The 20,824-nt window shown below is 41.2% G+C and overlaps 1 protein-coding gene across 1 annotated transcript in view; it reads right to left on the bottom strand.

Annotated features, from left to right (window-relative positions):
* Window positions 1-2,552: 2,552 nt before the first annotated feature.
* The window catches only part of LOC142112116 (uncharacterized), a 177,455-nt gene continuing 159,183 nt past the window's right edge, over window positions 2,553-20,824 (bottom strand). Inside the window, exon 12 of the mRNA XM_075193953.1 lies at window positions 2,553-2,939. Within this exon, the coding sequence (XP_075050054.1) occupies window positions 2,553-2,939 (387 nt within the window). The remainder of the gene's footprint in view (window positions 2,940-20,824) is intronic.

Below are 20,824 nucleotides of genomic sequence, written 5' to 3' on the forward strand. Positions count from 1 at the left end.
CACGTGGTTCACTGGTTTCCAGTGACAACTGCACCACTAGGAACTGAACACCAGTTATTGTACAAGAAAAATCGTTAGTCTTTGGACTTTAATGCTCTTCTGGGTGGAGGATATTTAAGTGTGAACATACTACACTATGTGTTATATATTATCCAGCTGGGAAGTGTTGCTTTTTGAAGACTTCCACTGGTCTCTTAACCTACATATACTTGTGAGCGCCCAAGCACATATATAATATATAATAATTATATATATATATATATATATATATATATATATATAATTATTTATATTATTTCACACCAAACCACATATACTATGTGTACCAGATAAATATAAATTATTTTGCTTATCTGTACAGGTTCCAGTTGGCTCAATATTGCTTGTCTAGTTCACACCATACATAGATATAAAGAATGAGAAATCCCATATAGTATCTTTTCATAAAAACAAATTTATTGAATAATATAAAAATTGCACATTCACAAAAAATAAAAGAATCAAAGTCTTATCTGTAATCAAGGTGTAATTATACCAGTACTCACTGTCATTAATCACCACCAGGGGCAGGCTAGGTTGGGGGGCACCTGCCCACCGGGCCGGTCACATAATGGGCTACCTTGGGCTGGATCACTTAGCCACTAGCCTTTTTTTCCCTTTAAAATGGTCCTAATAGGCTGTTGAATCGAGGTTTCCCCCCAGGGCTAAAATTTGCCACCCCTCCCCTGATCACCACTCAGTGGAGTTAGAAAACAAAAGATTGAATTACTGGTGGTTCAATTCCAATATTGGATACAGAGAAAGTTTGAGAAATATATCACATGTAATGACCTCAACACGTTTCGTCTACTAGAGACTTTATCAGGAGAACAAATTCACCTATATGTGCATTTATTACTTATACTATAGCTGGTGGCCATATTGCACATGCACAGTTCATATTCATCAGTGCGCATGCGCGGCTTGAGAATTAAGTGCAGATCGTTGGTGATTGCACCAAGTAAACACCTAGGAATGCCTCACATTACCTGTAAAATATATCAGAAACAGAGGCAGAGGATCTAAGAGACCTCATATATGTGGCTTAACAATTTCTTACAAATGGCAGCCATAACAATTCCGTGCACGGCACCAGTTAGCTTATTGTGGTGCACACCTGTCTCGTTCGCAAATTAGATAAGGGCAACATAACCCATATACACAGCCACAACATTAAAACCACCTGCCTAATATTGTGTAGGTCCCCCTCCCCTTGTGCCAACAAAACTGTTTTGACCATGCGAGGCATGGACTCCACAAGACCTGTGAAGGTGTCCTGTGGGATGTGGCACCAAGACGTTAGCAGATCCTTTAAGTACTGTAAGTTGTAAGGTGGGGCTTCCAAGGCTTGGACTTATTCTTACAGCATATTCCACAGATGCTCGAATGGACTGAGATCTAGGGAATTTGGAGGCCAAGTCAACACCTTGAACTCTTTGTCATGTCCCTCAACCCATTCCTGAACACTTTTTGCAATGTGGCAGGGTGCATTATCCTGTTGAAACAGTCTACTACATTCGGGGAATACCGCTGCCATGGAGGGGTGTACTTGGTCTGCAACAAAGCTTAGGTAGGTGGTATGTGTCAAAGTAACACCCACATGAATGCCAGGACCCAATGTTTCCCAATAGATTATAATCTAGAGTATCACAATGCCTCCACCGGCTTGCCTTCTTCCCATTGTACATCCTGGTGACTTCTCTTCCCCATATTAAACGATGCACACGCACCTGGCCATCCATGATGTAAAAGAAAATGCGATTCATCAGACAAGGCCACCCTCTTCTATTGCTCCATGGTCCAGTTCTGGCACTCACTTGCCCATTGTAGGCATTTTGGTGGTGTATCAGCATGAGCTCTCTAACTGTTCTGTGGCTACACAGCCCCATAGGCAGCAACCTTCGATCCACTGTGTGTTCTGACACCTTGCTATCATAGCCAGCATTACCTTTTTCAGAAATTTGTGCTATAGTAGCTCTGCTATGGGATCGGACCAGCCAGGCTAGCCTATGCTCCCCATGCGCTTGGGTGCCCATGACCCTGTCGTTGGTTCACCGGTTGTCCTTTCTTGGACTACTTTTGGTAGGTACTAACCACTGCATACCGCAAACACCCCACAAGATCTGTCGTTTTGGAGATGCTCTGACCCAGTCATCTAGCCATCACAATTTGACTCTTGTCAAAGTCGCTCAGATCCTTACGCATACCCATTCTTCCTGCTTCCAACACATCAACTTCAAAAACTAAGTGTTGACTTGTTGTCTAATATATCCCACCACTTAACAGGTGCCATTATAATGAGATAATAATTATTCACTTCACTTGTCAGCGATATTAATATTGTGGACGACTGGACTATATATATGTATTATATATACACACACACACACATGGATCAATTGTTTAATTTACATTAACAGTTAACTGATTTCACAATATTTGGAGAATTGCGGAAAACTTGTTTCATTTCCAATTGCTTTTCTCTTGTGTGAAATTTTTGATGTTCAACAAGTTTAAATTCCTGTGTAAAACATTTCCAACATTTTCTCACCTGTGTGACTTCTCTGATGTTTAACAAGATTTGATTTCTCTGCAAAACATTTCCCACACTCAGAACATGTATACGGTTTCTCACCTGTGTGACTTCTCTGATGTTTAACAAGAGATGATTTATGTATAAAACATTTCCTACATTCAGAACATGGAAATGGTTTCTCACCTGTGTGAATTCTCTGATGTTTAACAAGATTTGATTTCTGTGTAAAACATTTCCCACACTCAGAACATGTAAACGGTTTCTCACCTGTGTGAGTTCTCTGATGTAAAACAAGATTTGATTTCTCTGCAAAACATTTCCCACACTCAGAACATGTAAATGATTTATCACCTGTGTGAGTTGTCTGATGTCTTAAAAATAAATATTAAAATATTAAAAATATTAAATAAAATAAATATTAATAAAATATTAAAAATAGATATTAAATATTAGATCTGTGTTTAAGTCAAGTTTGTTGTAGGTGTACAAGATGGACATGATAGGAAATGATAAGAGAGCTAGTTGACCTTATGCTAGTTGTTAGTGGATTTGTCCTGTAGAAGGAGAAGAAGGATGATTTTGGAGCAGGATGAGAAGCAGCAGGAAAAGAGAGAGTACACCGAGTAATTCATAGTTCACCAAGGCGTGTTAGAGAGCGGTGTAACCTTTCAGAGAGGCCATTTTGTATGATGACCTTAAAGGTGTTTTGGCACAAATGACAGCTCACAGTCATGTTGTTACTGGGCTTGAGAAATGATTTGCCAGATTGCAATTTTGTTTGCAACTGGTTCTGTTCAGCACCAGTAATGGGCATGGCCAAGGCACACATTGCATGCATTGGAGTGTGCTTCTGAAATCACAGGGCAAAAATACCCAAAATATACATTTTTGCATGTGATGATTCTGAATAGCAAGACATAAAAATAGAGTTTCCCAGAAGAGCCTTTTTCCCAAAATAGATAAATAGAGGATACATGTGCACAAGATATAATAAATATAAATCCTTGTGTATGTAAAGCTGCTGCAGTCTCTTTAGATAAACATAGAAAACTGAGATCTTACATACGACATATACATAAATGTATGTAAGATCTGAGTTCTAATTGGATTCATTGATGGCCCTTACTGATTGGCCAATATACTTTTAGATTTCCAAGCAGAATTTGGGCTCCATCCTTCTGAAAATATTTCACTTGGAGGCGGAGAAACGCGTCACGTTATAGAGTTGTTGGTTGTACACACAAACACTGTGGCCGCTGTTGGGATATCTTCTTATGGCAGACTTATAAGCGCTGCTCTTTCAATGACCGGAAAACTGAAAACTATCATCAGGAGAGAGGTGACATCCAGCAATTAACTCCTAGTTATTGCTTCAGAGCTATTTGAGAATGGAACAATGTTAATGGGAAAAATATAGACAGGACAATCTCTGTCTCTTCTCTCATATCTCCAATTTATTGCAATATATTATTCCTCTGGTGTTAGAGACAATCATACAATAAATGGAAGTAAATGTTCCCTACAGATTGGATTGATCGATATTGAAATGTGAATATCATCATGTAGTTACATATATATATATATATATATATATATATATATATATATATATATATATTTATATATCTAATATATAAATGCTTAGTGGCGTCTGTGTGTGGAAAAAAAAAAAACAAGTTGCAGCGCCACCTGCTGGGCAGAGTTATACACTGACCTCTTAGTGTGTGTGGGAAAAAAAAATCAAAAAGGGCTGAAATTTGGTAGGGCTCAAACTTATTTTCGTGAGGTAATTTTACCTCATGAACACACATTAAAAAGGCCGCTTGCGTCGGGCACTAACGCTCTTCCCCTGAGGAGGCCTGGGCTAGGTCCAAATGCATGACAAGAACCTTTTTAAGACCTTAAGTAGCTTGATTTGACTAGAATGCATGAGTATCATGCACGGGTTAACTTGTATATATATATATATATATGTATATATATATATATATAAACATTTATCTATCCATTTTATATATATATATATATATACACACACACATTTATCTATCTAAATATTTATGTATATATATATATATAAAACCAGTCATTTTTCCTTCCTTGATTCCCACATGCGTGAATATTGCGCCAGTCTGCTCTGTATGAACGATTCCAACAGGGCAACATGTCTGCAGAGTTGCTGTTATTAATGTATTAAGTTAAGTGCTATTTTTTATCACATTATGTATTGTGTATTGGATTCTCTAATTAATCATTTAGAGAAGTATTATCAGTATAACCTATAATTATGACTCACCATAAATTAAGGCATTACCTGGCCTTTCATTCCTCTTCTGTGTCTTCCTGCTTCCAGCTGGATCATCATCATCATTTATTTATTGACCATGTTCAGGAGAACTACCAGTGGTAGTTGTGGTAGTTGTTAGTAGAACAGGTACAGGGTATCCGGCCTCTATAACTCTCTTTGTGTGATATTATTTCCCACCTGCTGCACTGTGTCATTAATTCTCATTAAAGGATCATTTAATTTACATACATATACTTTTTTAACTCTTTTTCTGTCTTTCGTCTTGTGCATTATGAATACTTAGTTAGATCTTTCTTAATTGATTAAATTACACATTCCTTTAGTTGAGCCTACCATACTCCCAGCTATACTACTAGGTATCCACCACTTTACCATCTTATTTTCCTTGACTATTCCCTTGTCCACTCTCCTCTTCTTCCTGGGGTACTCTCTGTATACTCCACCATGTCCTCGTACCTTCACCACATTATCTTAGTGTTTTCTGTCTCTCACACCTTCTACCCCAACATCTCATCCCCCTTCTACCTTCTTTTCTTTTAACTTTTTATTTGTAACAGCAGATAGATATCAATATACAGCACAACCGTACATGTTGTTGACATTAAATAAGAACCAAGGTTACACAATCTAAAAATCGGAGAGGAAACAAAAAATAAAATAAAACAAAACAAAGCAAAAATACAAATGACTATAGAAATATAGATTATATTCTATGTCACATTCCAATTGGTAGTTGGGAATTAACGGCCTACGTGGTGAGTGTACAAGTGAGGACTTTTCCCGTACCAAAGATAGACCATGTAAGGTTGGATATATATAACAAATAGAACAAACTGCTGTTTTATTTTTTAATTTTTTATGATGAGGGGGAGAAGGGAGAGGGACTGGGGTAGAGGTGGAGGGATTTTCCAAATTGGAAATACATCTCCTACCTCCTTTTCTTAAATCTTTATAGTAGAAACTGGAGCTTTACATAAGATCTGAAACCACTTGATTCCCATTTCCCAATATACATAATCATCTTGTCACTTCAGCCTCAGCTGACAGCCTCCATTGCTGTCCCAATCAGGAAGGAGTGTAACCCATATTCTGCCACTGACCCCCCCAGCTTCCCCATGCACTGTCTGACAATAGATATAAACTGAAAGTGATACAGAAAAGCTGATTGTGCCGAGATAGGATTACAGTTACAATCCCCCCATACAAAGGTATGTATCTGGTCACTAGTATTTGGATATATTGTTATCCCCATTTGGCACATATAATTCCCACTCTAGAATCCAAGACTTCTCCTGCGCTGCCCCCCTTCACTGGAACGACCTCCCTCGCTCCATCCGTCTCTCACCCAACCTGTGCTCCTTCAAACGGGCACTTAAAACTCACCTGTTTCTTAAGGCCTACCAACCATCCACTTAACCTCTCATCTCTTCGGTTCTCCCCTTTGCCTCACTGGCTCCCTTCTGTGCCTGATTCTGTCCACCCTCCCTTAGGATGTAAGCTCGTATGAGCAGGGCCCTCTTTCCTCCTGTCTCCATACCTGTTCTTCCACTCCGTCTCTACTGTATTTGCCTGCCCGGAGTTTACGAAGTATTGGTATTTTATGTTTAATGTTCTGTACAGTTTTGCCCTGTATGGTCTACTGTTTGTACTGTGTACGGCGCTGTGGAAACCATGTGCCGCCTTACAAATAAATTATAATAATAATAATAATAATAATAATAATAATAATAATAATAATAAAGACTCTGTGGATTCATTTGGTTGAAGTATATGGATTTCATAATATGGTTCTGAATGAAGAGTCAATGGACTAAAACTACAGGTTCATAAATATATATCCAGGTGGGCTCCATGTGCCTCTTTTGGACTACAAATTGTCTGCTGGACTATATCCTGGCCAGTTACCCCTTCCCTTAGTGAGGACAGGAAGTCTGGAGCAGCTGGAGCCCCTTTCACAACATAAATGTATAGAAGGGATTGAAACAGGAAGTTACTATTCATCATCTGGGATTAAGCCCTGCAGTAACCAGTTTGCTACTCTATTGTTCTCTCTAGGACTGTGTCAGACTACTATGCACTAGACCAGCTGGGGGGAAACCCATGTGGGGATGACTTCTCTCCACTCCCATATCCAACCCCTGATTTGGGAGCCAATGGCATTCTGTATGGACTTGGGATAACCTTACAGGACGGGATTTCACCTGTGGGTATTCTGAACTGTTTAAAAAGAGCCTGCAAGGAGACCAAGGGTTGTTTATTGGATATCCTGAGCTTGGTATTGAAGATCTGTCTCCTACCAGCTCCAACGTGTGTCCTGATTACAATTTTACATCTAGGCACATCTCTGGCTGAACATCGTGCAACAGTATAACTCTGCCCCAATGGGAGCTTGTGAGTCTGCACATCTGGGGGTAAATGTATCAAGCTGAGAGTTTTCCGGCGGGTTTGAAAAGTGGAGATGTTGCCTATTGCAACCAATCAGATTCTAGCTTTCATTTTGTAGAATGCACTAAATAAATGATAGCTAGAATCTGATTGGTTTTTCAAACCCGCCGGAAAACTCTCAGCTTGATACATTTACCCCCTGGTGTGCCTACAGGAGTAGGGTGACAGGGGTCCAGGCTGCTAACATCTCGGTAGTGAACATAAGGCCGGGAGGCCAGGACCAGCAAGCCTAGAAGTGTAGAAATCGGAGGAATCTGGAAGACCTGAGTACTGAGCTATTGTGACAAAAGCATCAGGACCAGAGACTTTTTTACAACTTAGCCCGGCCAAAGAAATACTGTTTAAACATATGTAACGGTTCCTCATATCTTTATCTGGGGATGTGTTGGGGAGGTTTTTAGATGTTGGCGATTTAATATAGTTATTGTGTTACAGTTGTGTTTGCACCTTCTGTAATAAAGGTACTATTATAGCTACCACTCCTCTTTGTCTGCGTGATCCAAAGAACACCAAGGTACCAGGGCTACTCTGTGGGCCTTGACTCTAATGCCCTGGTGTCCTGACACTGATCATCAAAATCTGAGGAGCATGACTGTCCCAATACTATCCCCATTCATTATAGGTTTTCATAAGACGCTGGTCTCGTCACATGAAAAGAAAAATGTCCAGATAGTGGATAACTGACTTGATTCCCATTTCCCCCCTTAGCACCCACTCTTTTAAGAAGGTGAAAGCTTCAGGAAGATGCCTCTCACAGAATGGCCGCATCAAGCGAGGTGTATGATGCAGAACATGTCTCCTTACTGATCCCATTAGTCACCGAATCTTTCTTTGGAATTGACAAATGATGAATCAGGCTGAATATTTTGGGCTTTGTTTTAGGGACCATTTACAGTGCATAATGCATGGCTGACATCAAATATCCGTACAGTTTCAACTCTTTGGACTCCCTATAAGGAACTCTAAAAACATTCTTAAACCCATTCTCCAATAATAATGCTGCCTCCCTGTCTGGATGTCTCCTAAGTCAGGGATGCTTTGTATCTATATTTAATTTGTTATGTCTTTTTCAAGCAGGTTTCCCATGCCTGAACTGTCTTCCGATCTTGAAAACACTTAGCAAGCGGCTGCCCTCCACCACAGCTAAACATTCATGTCTGAGTCTGCATGGGGCCACATACATTGGCCATCAATAAACTGCCAGCATGTTCCCTTTCTTGCTCCTACCAACACCACAGCAGGCCCAGGAGAAGACCACTGCCAACCCATTGCAGGAAATCCCAACCTCATTTATAGCCACATGGGACATCCAGACAGCAAGAACTTGTAAAACATGCCCATATTCAGGGCATAAAATAACGTTTCTCCCCTTCATTACTTCTCTGACATACAATACCTTTCTGAATTACTTTGAAACCCTTTCCCACATCAGCACATGAATTTGGCTGTTCCCTAAGTGATTTCTCTGATATTTAACGATTTGGAATATGTGTAAAACATTTAGCACATTCAGAGCAAGAATATCTCTCCTGTATGACATGGTCTTTCTCCTGTATGGTGCGCAACAAGAAGTGAATTATGTGCTAAATATTTCCAACATTCTGTAATATGGTTTCTTCACGGTATGACTTCTCTGATACTTAAGAAGTAATATTTTAGGAAAACATTTCCCACATTCTGAGCAGGACCAAGATTTACCTGGAGGAGGTGGGAGGGCAGCCATAACCCCTGAGCTGCCTTAACCTTAGACCTCACCTACCTTTCCTTGAACAGTCACAATTTGTGTTGGTCAAATAGGCTGAACCTACTAGGAAAGGTGTTTGGGCTGATCGGGGGGAACTCTTGGCAAACTGTGCATGGTTTGAGTGGATTGGCAATTGGATTAAATTGTCCTGATTTTGCAATTGGTAATAATGACAGGTATTGCACAGGTACTGGTCCCAGTATACATCTATTTTCCCTAAGAGAAGCTGACTTGTACAGTCAAACAAATAGCTACAATAAAAAGTGTTGCATCCCTCTCTCTCTGTGTAGTGAATAAAGCTCTTTTGAAATATGCCCATAGCAAGGGAATTTCTTATCCACATAAATATCTAGTTATTGCTACAGTAAGAAGAAAAACACAGACACAATTCTTTCATTAGAAAATGTATTGCATGGAAATGGTAAAATAACCACATGCACAGTGTACACATAACAACATATACAACAAAATCATAACTAGTACAATAAAGACATAATGGGGCTTATTCAGAGTTGGACGCATTTGCGCACCAAACGTACGTTGGAAATAATGTACACAAAAAAGTGGAATTACTCATTGATGTTGAGTCTCAAGATGCCTGCAGCTCAAAAACAGTTTCTTTGTGACCAATGTAGGTCTGCCCACCCCCCCCCCCCCCCCCCCCCGATACAGTGGGGTGCAGATATAAAATGTAATTAAAAATGGAAATGTCAATTACACAATACTCAATCAGCAAATTAGAAACAGCTAAATAGGGCTGATAGTCATCATCATATACCTGCACCAAAAATCTAATACCTGTATGAGGTTCGAGCCCTAAAAGGCGTATTTGCAGATGTTATGTAACAATTACATGAACCCACCCATACTGTGCTCAGCCCATGCATGCTAGTCCCTGCACATCCTTATTCTGCTTTTCCAGACAAAGGCGGACGGATGTCAGCGATATAAATAACTCTATATATGGACATATACTTTCTGGATTTTGGAATCATTGCAGTATGAAAATACACATCTTATGCAAACAATGACGTACGTCTAACTCTAAATGACCCCCAATATATACATTTCCTTTATACAACGATGGTAAAGATATTTTGCATTCCCCACTAGAGCAGATCAAGCTCCACCTAGTTTGATGTCTATGTACTGAAATACCAGCTGTGCGATGTTTTGCTTGTTTGTTCCACCTTCAGATTGCTTTATTTTATCTTGTACACACCATCCTGAAAATGATACTACAAGCATTTATTTTCTTAGTAGCCTCCTTCCGTGATTTTAGCCATGTATTTATAACATCAGGGAGAGTGGATTATTTTCTTGCCCCAGGATACAACATAAAGCTGCTCACTGGGTACAATTATACAGAAAGCAGAGCAACACAAACACACAGCTCTGCCCCGTGGTATCACCACACGGGTTAAACGTACAGAGGGAAACCAGGACGTAAAAGTTGTGTATTTACTAAAACTTGGAGTAAAGCCTATACAAGCCATTAAATACATGTGATGGTTGGAAACCCCTTTAATTATGCTTCTGAAAGGATTTTATTTTATACAGGGCTTTGTCACTAAAAACAATACATTGGGTATAGTGAAACCACCTAAAAAGCCTTGACATAATTGAGATTAAAGTTGCATTATCAAATAATTGTTACATATTACCTTTTTGCCCCTTTCCAGCTCCAGGGTCTGCTCTATGCAGCCGCTTTTCCCGGGACACCTTCGTTTCTGGCTCCTCCGTGTACATATGGCTGTGGCAGTGGCTTGTGAGCAGGAGGTCCAATCAGAAGCCACAATCTCCATGACTGCAACTCCTGATTGATCATCCTGCTTACTCATACTTCTACCTCGGGGAGATCAAAAGGGGGCGGGGTGAGTCGATTGCATAATTTGGCCCTGCGCCAAAATGTCAATTTAGTCAGAGCTGTGAGATGAACCACGGAACCACGGGAAACACTTGTGCATGGAGCAGGCCCCGGGGCTCCAGAGAGAGGAGAAGCAGGTGAGTAACATGATAACATGCAACAATTAGGTGGTAATGCAGATTTAGGTGCTCCTCTGCTGCAGCATATCACTATCATGACAGTGTATTGTCTTGGCATCACAATATTCAACAGAAAGGGACTTTTAAAGAATATATATACATGATAGGGCACCAGCATACACGTGTACAGCAGCTGTAGCAGTTAATAGATTGGAGAGAACATGAGGACTGGAATATCCAAATCAGTTTAAGACAAAGAATAAGACTCTAGAAACACTGTATCTACTTAATCAGGGAATTTATTTTACATCTAGATAACATTTAACATGTTTCATTCCTACAGATTAAATTTTGTTGTCTCTGAGATACAAAATGAATAATGAACATCATGGGAATTACTAAACAATTGTTTATTTTAATAAAAGTATAATTAATTATGTGGTAGTACAATGTAAGGAATGTGAAGAAAGTATAATATCATATAAAACACAAGGCATCGGAAAGTATAGAAAATATATATTATATTTGAACTTGGAAGTTTTATATATATAACTCTTGGGAAAATGCGAACTGTCAGATACTTTACAACAGAGTAGGATTATATTAAATTTGAACACACTGGCAGAGTGATTGCATAATTCTGATCTTAATAAGATGTAGTTAGTAGATTTTACCATACCCTGTGGCTGGTTTCCCATCTGTGTAAAGATTAACCCTTCCAATGCTGCGGTGCCAATTGGGTTAACCCCCCAGTGCTATGTGCTGAAGGTGCAATGTGTTTTAAAGTGTATTTTAATAAATATATAAATATAGATATTGGCGCTGAAAGGGTTAGCCCAGGAGTAGAAATGTATAAAGTGATATGTGTGTTTTTAAAATGTTATTTCAAATGTGTATAAAACAAAAGAAATTGCTTCTCACCCCACTGCTGGTCCAGTGAGGATCGGAGCTCAGCCAGAGCTTTAATTCCTCCACTCCGGTTCCCATTTGTAAGTACAGGATGACTGGAGTGTCGGAGGGGTCTCCAATCCCTGATGGTACAGTGGGGGCTGCAGGAGCAGCCCCTGGATAAAGTAGGAGCCAGGATCTTTCTGTGTGTAAACTCCGCTGGCAGCTGTAGTTCAGTGGCTTCTGGAGGAGACTTGCAGAGGCGCCTCCTAGATTCACACATGAATCCAGGAGTCCCAGTCTTCAGAGCACCATACTGGAGCTCAAAGAGCCTGGGGACAGCTGGTGGCAACACTATTCTCCTACAACTCATGTGCAGTTGGCATTCACAGTCGGTGAATATCTGCTGACAGGTCACACCAGTAGAAGTGGTCAGTAACAGCCAGATACAGACAGTAAGAAGGAAACCCAACTAAACTGTTTAAGATCTCCCTCTCCAAACACTGGGTAGCAGAGTAAGCCCATCCAGTCACAGTTTATAACTGGTGGCAAGCAATTTGATAATGCTAGGGGTTTTTTTTTGGAGAGCCGAGTTACTCAAGTGAAGAGCTCCTTCCACACAAGGGAATGCAAAAGATGGTTAACTACACCGCAATGTCCAAGGTAGATCTCGAAATCCTGTGCAAAGCAAGAAAAATTGTACAGTAAAAAGTCATCATCTGCTGCACCATGATTTGGGTCCTGTCACTTTACCGAATTTCAGGACGGTGTTGGAGACAGTGATTTACACTTGCAGGTGTTTGGAATGATTTCTAAACTCCATGCTTTGTCCAAAAAGGAGTGGGTCAATTATTTGGTCCTTACAATGCAAGGGCGTGCATTAGAGGCCTATTGTGTATTGACCCCAGATGACTGTGCAGACTCTGAAGTGGTAAAGAAAGTTCTGTTTAAGTGCTACATTATTACCCCAGGAACCTACTGGCAGAAATGTGAGGATCTGGCAGAAGCCTTCTCATCAACCATGAGGAATTTGCTAACCAGCTGTGGCAGTTCGTGATGAGATGTGTGAATGGATCTGGTGTCAAGACTTGGGTGGATTTAAATGGTTTAATTTGCAGGGAGCAGTTGTCTCGCCGGTGCACACAGAGGGTAAAAAAATTGGTACTGGACCACAACACAATAATATTTGAAGTAGCGCCCCAGTTGGCAAATCAAAATGTAGTGGTTTGGCCACCCTGGCAGAAGCGCCAGTCTAGCAGCCAACACCAAAGAATTTTATGAATTGAAGAACATCTCTCTGCTGTTATAATATCAGCAGGAAATAGCTGATAAAGTGTGCCTTCCATATTGTTAAGTTGTCAAAGTAATATTACTTGGCAGATCAGAAAATCTATATAGGGAAAACCCTTCTAAGTGTGATATAAGAGAAAGAGGGCATCAAACTGGAGGAATAAAATATGTACATTCTTGATGCACTTGGATTAAATAGCAGATCAAATAGAACAGGTATACATGTGACAACTGGGATTGTACTGACAAAAGATAGTACTTGTGACAGTTCATATAGTCACAGACCTGTCTGAAATTTTTTTTTTAAGATATCAAGAATGCTTATAATAAATTCCAGAAATGCCACCAGGAAGGTTGGAACTGTTGCTGGATTGCCCAAGAGAGAATGATAAAATGTTTCTCCTTTTCATAGGCCATTCTGGCCAGTAATTAGGACGATAATCTTCTGAAGCAGTAACACTTGAGGAATATCACAGAAAGCAGGCATAGCTGTTATTTTCATTGAGGCCGAGAGGTTGTACAGAATTAAGCAGAAATATCCATTTGTTTTCTGTCTGCAGGAGTATTCTGTCTTGGTCTCCGCCTCTAATGCCCATTTTTATGCTTTCAATTCCTGTGACAGTGAGCAAACGAAAGTCACCGTTGTGTGTCAGATGAAAATGTTTGGCAATAGGTGTTATGTTTCTCATTCGTTCCTTATCACGTGTAAAGTTCCGAATGCAGCCAACATGTTCTAAAATGCGCTGTTTCAGTGGGCGATTGGTCTTCCCCATATACTGTTTATTGCATGGACAGGAGAGTAGGTACACCACTCCCTGAGTATCACACGTTATGAAGTTGTCTATCATATGTGTAGAACCATACCTATCTATGACTGTATAGGTTTTTTTCATATAAGGACAAGCTTTACACCTGCCACATTTATGTGAACCTTTGAATTTATTTTCAGGTTTCAGACTATATGAACTGTCACAAGTACTATCTTTTGTCAGTACAATCCCAGTTGTCACATGTATACCTGTTCTATTTGATCTGCTATTTAATCCAAGTGCATCAAGAATGTACATATTTTATTTCTCCAGTTTGATGCCCTCTTTCTCTTATATCACACTTAGAAGGGTTTTCCCTATATAGATTTTCTGATCTGCCAAGTAATATTACTTTGACAACTTAACAATATGGAAGGCACACTTTATCAGCTATTTCCTGCTGATATTATAACAGCAGGAGAGATCCAGCTTATCGCATTCCCGTTATTTAAAACAGTCTGCATGTTATTTGTTATCATTATTCATGATCTATACTGATATTCAGTAGAAAAAGTGATTACTTACCATGTTTAACATCATCCTTATCGCTGTCATATTAATCCTTGGTCTGCAGGATCTTATTTCAATTCAAAATGCTCCAAGGACAGGCATTGGCTGGCTCATCTGTCTATCATTATTTCACCTCCTCTGATTCGATACCCACAAGGGATTCCCCTGTGGAGAGACCAGCTGTCTCTATCAGCCTATGAATGGCCTTCCCAGCGTGTGATGTCACGGTAATCCCATTCACTATTGGCTGGACAGTATGTCAATCGTAACATCTGATCCCACTGGCTGAACATAAAAGTTTCTCACATCGGCGCTAACGGTGATTCCCCTTGACAAAGCCTGAGGGTGAAACGAACGTTGGGGTCGGCGTTATTTGGCGCCAACACCAACTACAGATAGGGATGCAGTGATAGCTTCCATTTAGTGGCAGGCAGAAAAAAACGGTTTTTAGCTACAATAGGGGATCTTTTGTTAGCCAGATAAAAATAGCTCAGCTGCTGAGACTATTGTCTTTCACGGAGACTACACATAAGCTCACTCATATCAGGGAACTCTTTCAGTACCACAGAGCTGTTACTGGTAATGAGCTAATTACATGTGGTATAGCTGACAAGGTCATACATTGCAGGAATTGCACCAGCCTTATCATAGATGCACCTAAATGTATAATTGCTGTGAACAGTGTCTACTATAGAGACTGTCAATTGTTTTATATCAGGGACTTTTTCTGGTAACATAGAGCCATTACTGGCAATGAGCTATCTGCCTTTATTATTGCTGACAATATTACACAGTGCAGGAAGCACACCAGCCTCAGTATAGATGCGCTATGGTGTAGTGCTTCATACTGTCAATAATCCAGAATAAGCCTTGTATTTAAAACTTACCAATAGCATCACACAAGCTAAGACCTTTTTGAGCTAGGGGGTTCCCCTTATTAAATTCACTAAGATCCAGTACCTTACTCCGTTATCTGCCTGCTACATTTGTTACAGTGGTGACTAGAAGGCTTGTAACACCAACACAATAAGAGACACGGTTCTCAATTACTCTTCAAATCATTTTTGTCTTCTTACCAACCACCACTTACCAGTAAATGGTTTGCTAAAAAAGGTTTTATACAAGATACTCTTTGTATCCACCAGACTATTTCCTTATATAATAGATCCCTATCAGTTGGTGTTTTTGTTTTTATCACACGTGTGTATGTGTGTATTTGTAAGTTATTTTAATATATTTCACCTTGTTTTCCGGGAGGATGTCATTATTAAACAATAATCATTAAAAGTTATATTTTAATTAACATAAGGAGTGCTAATTTGTCCTTCTAACATGAACCTCTGTTCATTATTCGTTCTGTCCAATTAAAGCCACGGAGCCAGAAATATATTGAAAGTATTAAACTGTTTAATGTAGTGGAAAACACAGTCCATGTGATGCAAGTTAAACACAGGCCAGATCAGTGAATAAACAGACTTCCAGGTATAAGGCAAATATCAGGTTTACCTCCAACTGACAAGATAGAGATGAATACTAAATGCTTACAGAAAAGCAGAAACTGGCTAAGCAGGATTTCCACAAGAAAAGAGAAAAAGCAAGGCAGTTAGTCCAAGGGTAAATAAACATTACAGGCACAGAAACATTAATGACTATCAAAGGAAACTGGGAGAGGCAGGCATATATAGTAAACAATCAGGTGTGAATGATTAACATAGTGCAGCTAGTAGTCCCTGATAGTGAGAAGAGAAGGCAGAATAACAGCACCTCTGGTGGTTCACAGGTACTGCAGGGTCAATATAATAATAAATATAGTCCCAGAGGCAGGAGCTAAAGCAGCATCATGAGGCAGATCCTAACAGTAGCCACTAACCCAGGTGCTTGTAGCTAGCTGCAATTCCACCCTGTTCCTGGAAGTCATCAGACTAGACTGGATAGGAAGTGTTATGGCTGTGGGAAAACCGGTCACCTAAGGCCAGACTGTCCCACAGGCTGACTTGCATACCCGACTAAGGGAGGTGGGCCTAAAAAGATTGTTCTTGCCCCAGAAAGTCCAGTGGCGTATGTCACAGAGAAAAGTGACTCAGTGAAGAGGCCAAAAAGACACCCAAAAAGAGGTGGAAGCACCCAAGTTGGACCATTGCAGGGAGAAGGCCTGAGAGTCTCAGGGACCTCAATCACTGTGGTGAGCCCCCCATCCTTGCTGAACCTGCTGCAGCATTGCCAGGCTAGACTGCCAAAGTCACAGTTCCAGATGGACTCGAAGTACCCACGGTGAGGGTACGTCTTGATTGGGGAGCTGGCAAATAAATGTGAGATGTGCTCCTGGGAAACGATCTTGGTCATGGGATGTGGACAGGTTTTTGTCATCCCCATTACCCAGAGTCAAGCTGTCAGACTACATGCTACAGGAGTGGCAGTCTAGAGGAAAAGACCCAAGCTACTAGACAACAAGAGCTGCAACAACATTTTGCAGCCCAAAAGAAAAGGTTGAAGCTGCTAGATCATCAGGACTTAGCCAGCTCTTTACCACAGAAAATACCCCATTCCCCAGCAATGCAGAGTATGTTGTTTCCAGCACATCTGCAATTAAATATGGTGGAAAATAGTACGTTATGAACTTGATATTGAGGCTGGTTGGGTGAAATAGACCTTTTATTAAATGGAAATGCTATTAATTTAATTTTTGGGCTGGTGGGGGTGAAATTGATTTAAAAATCAAATCGGAATGTTATTAATCTAATGTTGGGGAAGGTTGGGAGGAAGGAAGTTTATTTATTAAACATAAACACTAAGAATATACTGTTGGGGTTTTTAGGGGGGAGTAGGCCTAATTATTAAACATGGGAGCTATTAATTTAAGGTTGGGGCTGTTTGGGGGGTAGGAGGCTTATTTATTAAATTTAAGTATTTATTTAAGTATTTAAGTATATTAATTTAATGCCGGGCTGATTGGGGTAAAATATCCTAATTATTAAATGTGTACTAATTTATTGTTTTGGACTGGTTGGGTGGGGGGGGGGGGGTTGGGTTTGTTTAACTATTAATGCTGAGAATGCTATTAATTTGGGGTAAAGAGGCCTATTTATTAAATACAGAACACTAGTAATGCCATGGTGGTTGGGTGCCTAGAGTGTTGATTATAAGCACTGAAGGGCACCCAAACTTTATCTCGCTATCCCTTAGAATCTTTAATAGCGTCGCCCAACGTAAACCCCTAAAACCTAACCATCTAACTGAATCTGCCCGGGGAAATTTGCTCAAATCATGAGCAGGACCACTCTTACCGGCCCAAAAAACAAATGAATGGCCGACCAGCCAAAAATGCTTCCCATCCTGCCGTAAACCTGCAACATGGAGTAAAATGCACATAAAACAAATTTCAAGACATAATACATGGTATTAGAGAAAGAAACTACTATATATTTGCGCGCAACGCAGGGTGACGCATGCGGAGCTAAAACCGGAAACCCCGGGGTGCCACAAGCCAATCAGGCCCCCGGGGAAAAGAAATGGCAAATCCCTCCACGCCTCCTTTTAACAAGACAAGCAACGCATGTCATGGGTCAGCCTTACCACATTGCATTATTAAGCCTAAAGCGCAACAGCTGGCCTAACATACTGTTTGAAACACTTAGACCTTCACCTACCCGAAGCCACGATACTCTGTTCCGACACACCCTCCTCCGCCGCTACTGTAGCCGCTCCTATTCTAAAAGAATGAGTCCCATAGTCTGCTGTATCCAATCCAAGTTTAGCAATACAATTCTTAAAGACCGCGGAAAACTGGACCTTCGTAAGGGGGTACCTATCATGGTGCCTAAGCCAATTACCACCAGGAGCAGGGGACATATCTCTATACAATCTTGTAAACTCAAGCGGGCAAACTGCAATATCCTGATTACGATGCTAGGTAATCCACCGCCCCCTACCCAAAGGATCAGTCTTCAATCTATGGATCTTACAAGCTGTGTTATCATTCTTAACCACAACATTTCTGTGAAGTAACCCTGAACCGATTGCCGATCTAGATGAAGCTAACAACTCACCTGTAAACCGCTTATGGTGGACAACCTTCTATACCATCTTTAACCTTTACCAGAGTTAACTTAACAACTAAAATAACGACACAGAGACTTGAATTGGCGTTTGAAAGGTCAGGAATTTATTATAGGCGAAACCTGCTGGGGAAAAATTGGTGGCCAACATAAACAGACCAATCAGCATCCAGGCCACACCTACTAGTTGTAAATTCCGTCCAAACTAATTTGGACTCGACTAGGCGTAAAATGCCAAACTCCCCCATTTGGCATATTAGCTGAGGCCCGCCCGCCTAAGCGGAGCCCCTTAAACCCGAAGTGCTATTCTGCTAATTGCCCAATCCCTTTAAGAGGAGAGTGCCTACTACGCCTTCAATGTAACAAAATGGCCGCTGATTGGGCTGCTTACTGCCACAGCTAAGGTTTCCCACCAGGAACCGCAGCCCGCCACCAACCGACCTCTCATAGCCAAACAAGAAAACCAAATATCTGCTCTATAAAGTATGCCATACCCAAATCAGACAAATGTACACCATCGGGCCTATAGTACTGCGTCAACACAGCCCTTATGGACGGATAACTAATGCAGCCACCACCTACTTCCTGAAAGATCTTCCGAACCGCCCTATTTACCTTCCCACAAGCTTTCTCAATCCGTGCTGGTTTATCCGCCCCTCTCCAATTGCGCCTAGGGATAATATCGGACCATGTAAGGTGAACTGTTGGCCAATGTAACTTAATGGCCCCGACATCAGATCTTATATGTTCAATGAGCTCTAAACTGGACCACTTACCCAGGTCATTCCCCCCAAGGTGAATTGCAAGTTCTAAAGGGCGCCCAAACCTACTCTCTGTGTCTTTTAGTATCTTCAACAGAGATTCCCAACGCATACCCCTAACACCTATCCATCTTATTGACTCCGCCCTGGAAAATTTGCTCACATCATGAGCAGGGCTGCTCTTACCGGCCCAAAAAACAAATGAATGGCCTACCAGTCAAATACTCCTCCCATCCTGACGTACACCTGCAACATGGAGTAATTTATTAGTAGTAAATTAAATGGCAAAACGAAAAACATAATTAATACTGAAAACAAAAAAATGCCACATTCGCGCATAACGCAGGGTGACCCATGCGGAGGTAAAACCGGAAACCCCGGGGTGCCACCGCCAATCAGGCCCCCGGAGAAAAGAAATGGCAAAACCCTCCGCGCTCCCTTTCAACAAGGTAAGCAACGCAACGTCATAGGTCAGCCTTATTACATCGCCCTGTCTAAGGCTAGAGCGCCACAGCTGGCCTGACATACCGCTTAAAACACTTAGACTTCCATCTACCCAAAGCCATAATGCTCTGCTCAGACACACCTTCTTCTGCCGTTACCGTAGCTGCCCCTATCCTAAAGGAATGCGTCCCATAGTCCGCTGCACTCAAACCAAGCTTAACCACGCATATTTTGAATACCGCTGAAAATTGAAACTTTGTAAGGGGAAAACCATTACTATGTCTAAGCCAATAACCACCGGGAGCAGGAGACATATCCCTATACAACCTTGTCAATTCTACTGGGCTGCAGGGGCATCCACGGGCGCTCCTGGAGCGCCAGCATCTAACATGGCCGCCGGAATCGGGATGGACTGAAGCGCATGCGCGCGCGTCTGCGTGCGTGCGCGTCGTCGCGCATGCGCATAAACTTTTCTAGTCGCCGCGGCCGCAGCGGAACCGCCGGGGACACCCACCCCACTACCCGAGAGGGGGGAAGAGGAAACACCCGTCGGCGAGGCCCGGATCTGGGCTCGCCGCTTACTAAGGGCCGAGGGGGGGGGGAACAAGCCTCAGGGAGGCGGTGGGGTGGAACCCTAACTCTCTTGGCCCGGAGCATAATGGGGGAAGGAAAAGGTAACAAAAAACAAACAAGAAAAAGAGAGAGGGGAAAGGGGGGGGGGCAGGGACAAGAACTAGGGGAAAAAGATAAGGTGGAGAAAACAAGGAGGAGAATGGATTGGGAAGAAATGTGAAAAGAAAAGAACACTGAAAATACAACTTAAATAAACACGATCACAGCAATAAATGCAATACCAAAAACAGTATAACACAGTTAAAAAACACAGTGAAAAAACAGTTTATGTAGCAATACTTACCAGGACAGCAGAGAGCCCATACTCACTTAACAAATCTATCCGGCAAGAGGAAGTCACATCCTTTTCCTATATGTTATAAGCCTCCTCAGGAAA

This window comes from Mixophyes fleayi (genome assembly GCF_038048845.1).
Source record: "Mixophyes fleayi isolate aMixFle1 chromosome 12 unlocalized genomic scaffold, aMixFle1.hap1 SUPER_12_unloc_2, whole genome shotgun sequence".
Classification (NCBI taxonomy): domain Eukaryota; kingdom Metazoa; phylum Chordata; class Amphibia; order Anura; family Limnodynastidae; genus Mixophyes; species Mixophyes fleayi.